This window comes from Spermophilus citellus (genome assembly GCF_964194105.1).
Source record: "Spermophilus citellus genome assembly, chromosome: 2".
Classification (NCBI taxonomy): domain Eukaryota; kingdom Metazoa; phylum Chordata; class Mammalia; order Rodentia; family Sciuridae; genus Spermophilus; species Spermophilus citellus.
The window spans coordinates 241,237,353-241,248,146 of record NC_138183.1 but is presented as its reverse complement, the minus strand read 5'-3'; the positions used below and the strand labels follow the sequence as shown (position 1 = coordinate 241,248,146).

Here is a 10,794-nt window from a genome sequence, read left to right as displayed (position 1 = left end):
AGGGCTGTTGCTGAATATCTTGTATCGGAGCACTGAGTACCAAAGCTCCTCTGCAGGTTTTTTTTTTTTTTCTTTTTTTTTTTTTTTTTAATGGCAGCAGAGAATGTGTTGGTTCTCTACAACTGTGAGGCCTATAAATACAGCTCTTTGTAGATGGCCTGTTACAAAGAAGTTTCCACCTTGTTTGTCTCATGGTGAGGGGCTTACCCATCCCCAAGATGTGGGGAGGGTGTTAGTTGGCCTGTGTAAGTCTGAACTCCTGATGAGGCAGCAGAGAGAGAGTGCTTTTATTCTTGGGTCAGTTCTGCCTCTCTCCCCATGTCTTCACAGAAGTAAAGGGATTTTGGTATCCTTCAACTTTCAACAATCCCTTTACAAGTTCCTTCATCAGCTCTCTTGAAGATGTTATTTGAATCCATCTGTAGGTGGTGAGAAGCTGTATTGATTTAAGGTGTCCTAGGGAGTCTAATTAGCTATTGGCTCTATAAATTGGCTGCTGTGCCTCACACAGCTTAATTCCAAGTCCCTCCAATTCTAAAACATTCTGATATTAATCCTTTGAGTTTTTACTCTGTCCACCAAATATCTGTTCATCTGCTTCATTTCTTATCTGTAGAGAAGATGAGGGTTGCTGAATAGATACTCCCTGCCACCTTTTGAGTCCAAAATCAAAATACTTTAAATACAATTTATGACAAGAAGGCACTGAAATTGAGTCTACTTTTTTTCAATTTAATGCTTAGTATGAAAAATTTATTTCATCTATACACCAATTTTTTTTGTTCTTTATGTTCGGCAGTTTAATTACAATATATTTTGGAAAGGATCTCTTTTGATCTTTTTTTAATCAGGAGAGAGAGAGAGAGAGAGAGAGAGAGAGAGAGAGAGAGAGAGAGAGAGAGAGAAAGCTTCTTTCTTTCTAAAAATTCTTTCTAAAAGCATTTTGTATTTGGGCTTCCATCTCATTCCATCTCATTCTCATCTCCTGAAGATTTATGCATCAGAATGATAATTGAGTCAACTGGACACTCTGGGACTTAAAGCTGTGGACCCACTAGAGATGCTGGAGCACGTGAACTACTTTGCTAATTACTATGTTTTTTTTTTTTTTCTAAGCTAGTGATTGGTCAGCCCAGAGGCCCAAGTCTGCATGCCTGGAGTGTGTTGCATCTTCTGACTATTTCTGTTGGGTGTGGTTGTGTATGATGCAGGTTTCAGGGCTGTTGCTGAATGCTTTGGAGTACCACTCCCCTCAGCAGAAGTTTCTTTATGGCACCATAGAACTTGATGGCTCTCTACAACTATGGGGCCTGTGAGTCTAAGCCTTTATGTTGTAGAGAAGATTCTACCCTGGTTGCAATGATGAGGGGTTTAACCACCTCCAGGTTGAGGTGATGAAGAACATTCCTGCTGAGGCAGTGAGGAACACTAGGCTAAGGTTGGATTCCTTGAAAGTGATTTTTTTTTCCTACTCAGCTTCACCCCAACCCACCTTCAGAGCGGGGAAGGCATTTTGGTATTCTTCAGCTTGCAGAAATTCTGCTACAAGTTCCTTCTAGACAGTTAACTTAGATATTCTGTTGCAGAGATTTTTTTAAAGGTTTTATGTGATTCTACTGTAAGTTGGGAGAAGCTGTATTGACTTAATATCTTCCAACCAGTGTGACTAGCAATGGATTCTACAAAAGGGCTTCCCCGCCCAGCCTCATCCAGTCAATTTCCAAGTCCCCTCAAGTTATTAGTTGTCCAATATTGAGCTTTAGAGTGATTAGTCACTTAACCAAACCTCTGGTCATCAATTCTTTAAGTGCTTCATTTCTCCTCTGCAGAGAGGTTGACATTAGTATCATACATCCTCTCTGCCACTTTCTGAATCCTAATAAAAATATTTTAACTAAAACATAATAAGATGACACTGGAAATAAGTCTAGTGATTTTAGTTTATTGCTTAGTATGAAAACTCATTTTATCCATACACCAACTTTTTTAAAAAGTCTTTTCATCGCCTCTATTACATCTTTGTTTCTCAAACTATAGATGATGGGATTCAGCATAGGGATAACAGTGCTGTAAAATACTGACACTATCATGTCATGCTCCAGAGCATAGTTGGAACTTGGTCTCATATACATGAAGAGGATGGTCCCATGATAAATGGACACTCCAGTCATGTGGGAGCCACAGGTAGAGAACACTTTCCTCCTCCCCTCAGCAGAATGCATCTTCAGAATGGCCGACAGGATGAAGCCATAGGAGATCAGGACAATCAGGATGGTGACTATCTCAATGGAGCTCACAAAGAGGAAGAGCAGAAGCTCATTTATGTGAGTGTCAGAACAAGAAATGGCAAGTAGAGGAGGGATGTCACAGAATATGTGTCTGATTACATTGGATCTACAGAAGGACAGGCTAAAAGTGGCCACTGTATGTAAAATGGCATGAAGAATTCCACCAACATAGGAAGCAATGATGAGTGTCATATAGACCCTGGGTGACATGCTCACTGAATACAGAAGTGGGTTGTAGATGGCCACATAGCGATCATAAGCCATTGCAGCCAAGAGAAAGCATTCTGTGGTTCCAAAAGCGACAGCAAGAAATGACTGTGTTGCACATCCATAGAATGAAATCATTTTACTTTTTGATATGAAATTTGCTAACATATTTGGGATAACATCTGTGGAATAGGAAGCATCCACAGAAGACAACACACTCAGAAAATAGTACATGGGATTGTGGAGCCTGGAATCCATGATCACCAATACAATCAGTCCCAAATTTCCTGTGACAGTAAAAATGTAAACAGCTAAAAATAGTATAAAAAGAATTATCTGCACTTCTTTATTGTCTGTGAAGCCCTGTATTACAAATGAATTAACTTCAGTGACATTCTTCATGTTTAAATATCATAAAACAAGCTTAAAGATCTTCAGAAGACCATTGTTCATGTTCTATGAAAATAATGGGCAAAATTGTGAGTCAAAAGGAGAAGACTCTTTTTAAAACTTTTTACTAGTCTATAATAATTATATATAACAGTTGGAGTGACTGTGATTACATATACAGGCACATAACATACTTTGATCATTGTCCTATCCCTGTCCTCCCCTCCACCTTTCTCCAGATTCGCTTTCTTTATTCTACTTGTCTTCTATTTATTTGCATCACATAGCCTACATAGGCTTTCTCGTTTCTTCTTTCTTGTTACATTCCAAGTTGTTCAGTGGAATAAAAAAGAGTCAATCAAAATGTGACTAAACCATCTAGCATTCACTGATGAAGTATTGAGGCTGCATAAAAAATCAGTTTCTTATATGTTTGTGCCTTTGTGTGTATGCATACATTTATATATTCTTTCAATAGAAAATGCATTTATTAAAAAACAATTTGGAAAACCATAAAATCTATGTCAGGACAGCTTCCATCAGATGATATAGAAGAAATGGAAATAGGAGAAGGTGGAAAAAATAAAATTTAGTTTGAGGGTGTTCACATATTTTAAATACTGAAACATTTAATAAAACTATCATTTAATGTGGATAATGAAAATAAAGACAGACCATTTTTCTCAATACTGATGTATATTTGTTTCTTTGTGTGATCTTTTTTCTGTTTTGTGATCCACTGAAGGCTCTGCACTCTGATTTTTTGGCTAACCTATGTTTATATAGCTGAGGTAACAGAATAAGAGAAATGAAGTACGATTTTGATGAACGTGATGAAGTCTATCCATGTCTCTATGCAATTAGATGTCACAGGGAATCCCGGGTCAATGCAATTCATGCCAAAGATTCAGTGACTTATCTGATGCAAGGTAAGTAACCTGGTATGTGGAATCCAGAAACACATATTGATGAGCCAAATTCCTGACTAAAACCCATGTGTAATGTCAGTCTTTCTCCAGTTATGACCCTCTTTAAAGCAGCTATATATTTGAATAGCCAAGAAACAAGATAATGTACAGGTAAGAAGACAATTTAAATGTGTGCACCAATTTACTTTATGGCTACACACTTAAGATGACCATATAAATGATCTTCAGAGATATCTATTTAAAATCATTTAAAATTAGGACACATAATAAGAATTATAACAAAGTTATAGAAAATTATGTGTAACCAGAACATTGAGTCAAATATTTAAATATTAAGCTACAAATAATGTATTTCTGTAATTCGTAATACACACTCAAATAATTCTATTGAGATTAAATTTTAAAAATTCTGGCTGTAATTTTGTTTTCGACAATGCTTGTCTTAAACCCAAGTCCTTGCATATGTCAGGCAACTATGCTATCATTCAGCTTAATCCCCAGCCCTGGGTATAATATTTAAATTATGGTTTTTATGTCTGTCCCCTCTCTTAATGTGTGGGTTCATTCTTTTAAAACAATGAAATTTTATCAGTTGTATAACCTGTTGATAATAAAAATACATGGAAACAATATTAACCTTGCATTTAAAACAGTAAAGTAGATTTAATTGTACTATTTGTAAATAAAATAATAACATCAATTGATTTCAATTTTCTTTGCTTGGAATTATTGGTTTTCTATACTTATTTAGAACTTGGTATAAATCAGATACTGAGAAATGTATTCTACCCCCCTATACAATAGGCTAGAATTAAAGGGGGTCTATACTGAATATTTAATAGCTAAAGTATTTAGTACCAAAATGTGATCCTGACTTTCAATCCTCCAACATATTGTGCAAATAATGTCAAAATTTTCCTTACCTGTGGCATATTAAATTCAGGTTTAATCATGTTTTAAATATGGTTCATTTAAGCTATTTATATCAACTAACATTATTGTAGGTAGAACCCAAAGGAGATGCCCCAACAGGAATATGACCCAATTATTTTTTGGCTCCAAATAACAACATGGTAGTTTAATTCATAATAAAAAGAGATAATGGCTCTGAATAAAAAACACTGTATGTTGACATAGATAAAATGAGTGAATTTTTTTTATCTGATTCAAAATGATGGCTTAGAAATATATTTTAAGATGCTTTTATGTTAACTAAGAAATCTTAAACCCTGCACATATATTGTCACATAGTTTTGACATGTTATAACTTCACTTCTCTGAAGCCTGATTTCTTCCCATTGATGACATAAGCCATTTGACATTGCAACAATTCAGTTTTGCAACAATTCATGGTGAATAATAATGATGTAAAATCATCTTTCTTGAGAATTTTAGAAGATGGGTTTGCAATCATCAAATACTTTACAGTTTTACTCAAATACTTTACAGATTTACTCTCTTTAATTTATACCTTGTTGAGTTTGAAGTATAAATTTTGAGCTTATCAGAGGATTATTATTCAAGGTTATAAGAAACCTACAAAAGTTACATAAATTTGGAAGATATAAAAAATGTTAAACTTGAACTAAATAAATCACACAATTTGTGAATGGTGAAAATTAAAATTTACTCAGATGAAACTTTGAGTGTATACATATATGTATATTTATGTAAATTTAAGTATACATATGTAGGTAGATTCACACACACAAACGTGCAAAAACACACACTGTGAAACACACACTTGTAAAAGGATTAAGATGAAGAAATTTAACACTAGTAAACAGGAAAGACTCAATTTTTTTTCATTTTCATCGATTGTTTTCATGTGCTCTTGATAGGCTGAAAGTGACAAATAGTAAAAATTTCTCATTTTATACTTTTTTCTTGAATACCAGAATAGTGAAATGATTTGTATAATCATGTACTTCATATTCATAATCGCAAGGACACCCAAGCGTGGATTGTGGGACACTGAAAAGTAACATCAGTCACTATAAACACCATGAACAGAAGGAAATATGGAAAAAAGAATACAAAGTCATGCCATCATGTGAATAGGTTTAGGCTTTTTTTTTTTTTTTTTGGTACAGGGGTTTGAACCCAGGGATTCTTAGACACTGAGCCACATCCCCAGCCTATTTTGTATTTTATTTAGAGACAGGGTCTTACTAAATTACTTAGGGTGTTGATAAATTGCTGAGGTTGACTTTGAGCTCATTATCCTCCTGCCTCAGCTTCCTGAGCCTCTGGGATTACAGGTGTGCTCTACTGAACCCAGATTAGCCATATTTCAAAGAATATAGAAATGCCTCAAGGAACATTTTTCACCTGAGCACTAAAGCTTAGGTATAGATGAAATAAAAAACTGAGTATCTTTAACATATTTTAAAATGAACAGGCAACAAATACTGCCAGAAACATGTTAAATGAATTTGATAATAATAGAAAATTGATGTAAACTAAGACAAAACAAAAAGTTTAAAATTAATACACACACTCACTCTCTCTCTCTCACACACACACAAACACTGTCCTTTGAAATAGTTCATAAGAAAGAAAACTACAAAAATCCTCAACAAAATACTACCAAAACAAATTCAAAAGCATATTAAAAGTTTTGTTTGATCAAATGAGATTTATCCCAGGGACAGAATGAAAGCCAGAAAAAAAAAATAATGTAATCTCTATATATGCAAAAAAGTCATTTGACAATAGTCAACATTCCTTCATGATAAAAAACATTGAGCAAATTTTGTGTGGAAGGAATGCAGCTCAACACAATGAAGACCATGTGTAACTAGCCAAAAGCCAACATACAAGATGGGGAAAAACTGAAAGGTTTTCCTCTAAGATCAAAAACAAGAGGAGGATGCCCCCTTTCTCCATCTTTGTTCAATATAGTATTGAAGTCCTAGCCAGAGGAATCAAGCAAGATATACAAATAAAGTTCACTTATATTAGAAAAACTATGTGAAATTGTCATTATTTTCAGATGACAGAATCTTAGATGCAGAAAATCCCACAAACACACCAAAAAGTCTTTTAGATCTAGGGAATGAATTTAGCAGCATTGCAGGGTAAAATGATCAACACAAAAATCAATAACATGCCAGCAGAAAGTTATCAGAAATGGAAATGAAGAAAGTAATCTTATTTATAACATGTACAAAACCCAAAACCAAAAAGCTAGGAATAGATTTTACCAAAGAAAGGAATTACTTCTACAATGAAAATTTTACAAACATGGATGAAATAACTTGTAGAGGACAGAAAAAAAGGGATAAGATATTGATGTGCATGTATTGGGTGAATCTATATTCCTAAAATGTTCATACTACCTAATGTGATCTATTTATTCAATAAATCCCTGTCAAAATATCAGTGGCATTATTAAAATACATGGAAACAATATTAACCTTGCATTTAAAACAATAAAGTAGATTTAGTTGTACTATTTGTAAATAAAATAATAACATCAATTGATTTCAATTTTCTTTGCTTGGAATTATTGGTTTTCTATACTTATTTAGAACTTGGTATAAATCAGATACTGAGAAATGTATTCTACCCCACTATACAATAGGCTAGAATTAAAGGGGGTCTATACTGAATATTTAATAGCTAAAGTATTTAGTACCAAAATGTGATCCTGACTTTCAATCCTCCAACATATTGTGCAAATAATGTCAAAATTTTCCTTACCTGTGGCATATTAAATTCAGGTTTAATCATGTTTTAAATATGGTTCATTTAAGCTATTTATATCAACTAACATTATTGTAGGTAGAACCCAAAGGAGATGCCCCAACAGGAATATGACCCAATTATTTTTTGGCTCCAAATAACAACATGGTAGTTTAATTCATAATAAAAAGAGATAATGGCTCTGAATAAAAAACACTGTATGTTGACATAGATAAAATGAGTGAATTTTTTTTATCTGATTCAAAATGATGGCTTAGAAATATATTTTAAGATGCTTTTATGTTAACTAAGAAATCTTAAACCCTGCACATATATTGTCACATAGTTTTGACATGTTATAACTTCACTTCTCTGAAGCCTGATTTCTTCCCATTGATGACATAAGCCATTTGACATTGCAACAATTCAGTTTTGCAACAATTCATGGTGAATAATAATGATGTAAAATCATCTTTCTTGAGAATTTTAGAAGATGGGTTTGCAATCATCAAATACTTTACATTTTTACTCAAATACTACCACATGATCCAGCAATGTTACTATTTAATATTTATCCAAAGGAGGGATGAATAAAGATTGATTAATGAATACTAATTTATACTTAGCTAAGAGCAAGACATTCTGGTGCTCTATTACACAGTAAAGTGGCCACAGAGAACAATATTATACAGTCAATTTCAAACAACTAGAAGACAGGATGTTGAAATTTCTCACCATGAATATATGATAGATGTTTGGGGAGAATTTTTAAGCTAGTTCAGACATTAAAAATGTATATCAAAATAATGCAACATATCCCCATTAATATGCATACTTTATGTTTTTAAGTGTCAGTTAATAAATTAATTTTAAATGTGCTTTTATATTTTTTCTGAATTGGTAGTAAATTATCTGTATAATAAAAGTATAAACAGAGAAAACACAAGGAGATGTACCAACAATGAAGAAGTAGAATGTTAAGGAAGACAGTTTTTACAAAATTTTAGAACAAAGAAAGTTGATTAATGAGAAAATGAAATTTTTGTTAAGGGATATGGTAACAAATGGAAGCAAATTCTTAATAGAATCAACAGATCTTCCTCAGGCACAAAATGTATAGGAAAAATAAAGCATTAACATGACTTATAAGATATGGGACACATGACTTTTCAAAACTCACTGTTAACAGGGAAAATCAATTTCCTAAGTAGTAATCTCAGAAAAACTAAATTGGAAAAAAAGGGGGAGGGGTAAGGCTTTCCATTCTCCAAGGTGCAGTTGAATGACCACCCAACCCCTCACATAGCATCAAAGCAGATATCCTGTCCCAGAGGAACTGGAAAACTGGAAGGGTGCCCTGATTCAGAGAATCCCAATAATATGAAGCATGTGCTTCCTTCAGTAGGAGATATGTTTTTCTTAATGGAAAAAATATTTGAGAAGCATGTCACATGAGTAGGGCAGAGACAGTGGGAAAAGTTTAAACAAGTGATGAATTTCTTGGAAGATGGCAGACCCTACACATCCTGTTAAAACAATATAAAATGTCTGAAGTACAGATGACCACTGTGAAAGGCAATACCTGTCTGGCTATGGGACTGAAGGAACTCCAGATAGAATGTTCACAGATAATACTCCAGAGTGTAAACATATCACATTTTTTATTCATTCCTCTGTTGATGGACATCAAGGTTTATTTCATCTTAAGCACTCATGAATAATGACACAATAAATACAAGCGGTGCAAGTATCTCATGGGTATGCTGATTTCTTTTCATTTTGATACATACACAGAAAATTAGCAGGATCATATGGTAGATCTGTGTTTAGTTTTTTGAGGAACCTTTGTAATATTCTTCATGATGGGTGTACAAATTTATATTCTCATCAAGAGGGAAAAAATTTCCTTTTTCTCAATATATGTGTCAGCATTTTTAATTTTTTTTGTCTTTTTTATAACGACCATTTTTAATTAGAGTGAGATGATATTTTATTGAATTTTCTATTTACATTATTCTGGTGGCATAAAGAAGAATAAAACTGGTTTAGTCATTTACAGCACAATTGAGGACATTAAGTAAAGGACATTTAGTAAAGCAAAATGAAAATCAGGTGCATAAAACCATTGCTGCATGTTTTTTCTCAAAAATGGAAACTTAAAAAGTCAAACTGAAGATAGAATAGTGATTACTAGGGCTTGGAAGGGATCAGGGGAACGGGATAAACGGAGTTTAGATAATAGGTAACAAAACACAGATAGTAAGAATACATTCTGGTGTTCTTCAAAATAGTGAGGGAAATGTAATTTACAATAATATACTATATATTTTATGAAGACATGTAAGAAAAGAGCTTGAACACTCCAAAAACTCCAAACACTCCAAAAAGAGCTTGAACACTCCCTCTCTAATGAGAGAAATTCTAATTACCCTGATTTTATCAGTGCCTGCTGTATGCATATGCAGAAATATCACTGAACCTCATTAATTTATAAAATTAATTCAAATCTATAATATTAATTAATAAAAAGCATATACATAAATCTTAGCCCTGAGAGTTAAAATAAACTTTCAATAACTATTTTAAGCACTGGTAAATATATGAGAGTGACTCTGTAATTATGAAACAGAAAAATACAGCTGGATTTACCTCCAATCTTACATGAACCTCCTCCTGATCCTTCATATGCTTATCACACTGAAATATAAAGATAAATATGAGGATCACAACTGAATCTTATGTAAGGATATTATGTTGTAGAAGGACCAAAACAACAAAATAGCATTTTAAAAGTTACTAAAATCAGAACATAAAATAATGCCGTATTAATAGCCTATCAAATATGTTTTAAATTTGCTAAAACAAGATAAAATAATCATTGCCGCGTCAAGAAAATAGATAAAAGAAATATGACTAGTGGAAATTAAAAGAATATACGAGATAATTCAGAGAGCTCAGAGAGTTAAACCAATAATATAACTTCACACAATATAAAGCAAAACATCATACAATTAATAATGTAATAAAACACAAGAGGAAGTAGTTATTATATAAACTTACTATTAAAACACAATTAAAGAAAAACAAGATATAAAATAGTGATATGAAAGAAAATTAATCAAAAAGAGAGAAAACTGAGAGAAATTGATGAAACTAAAAACAATAAACTAATTTTTCAAAATATTAGATACTTATACAATTATGAGCACACAACAACTGTCTACAAGCTGTGTCATTAATAAGAAAATCAGTAGGATGATAAAACCAATTCAAATGATAACATTTAAGTAATA

At 32.9% G+C, this 10,794-nt stretch overlaps 1 protein-coding gene across 1 annotated transcript; it reads right to left on the bottom strand.

Moving 5' to 3' along the window:
- Nucleotides 1-1,961: 1,961 nt before the first annotated feature.
- On the bottom strand, nt 1,962-2,897 carry LOC308638981 (olfactory receptor 5T18-like; the record flags this gene model as incomplete). The annotated part of the gene is made up of 1 exon (XM_081276903.1): nt 1,962-2,897. The coding sequence occupies one exon, from the start codon at nt 2,895-2,897 to the stop codon at nt 1,962-1,964; it is 936 nt and encodes a 311-aa protein (XP_081133029.1).
- Between the last annotated feature and the right edge of the window lie 7,897 nt (nt 2,898-10,794).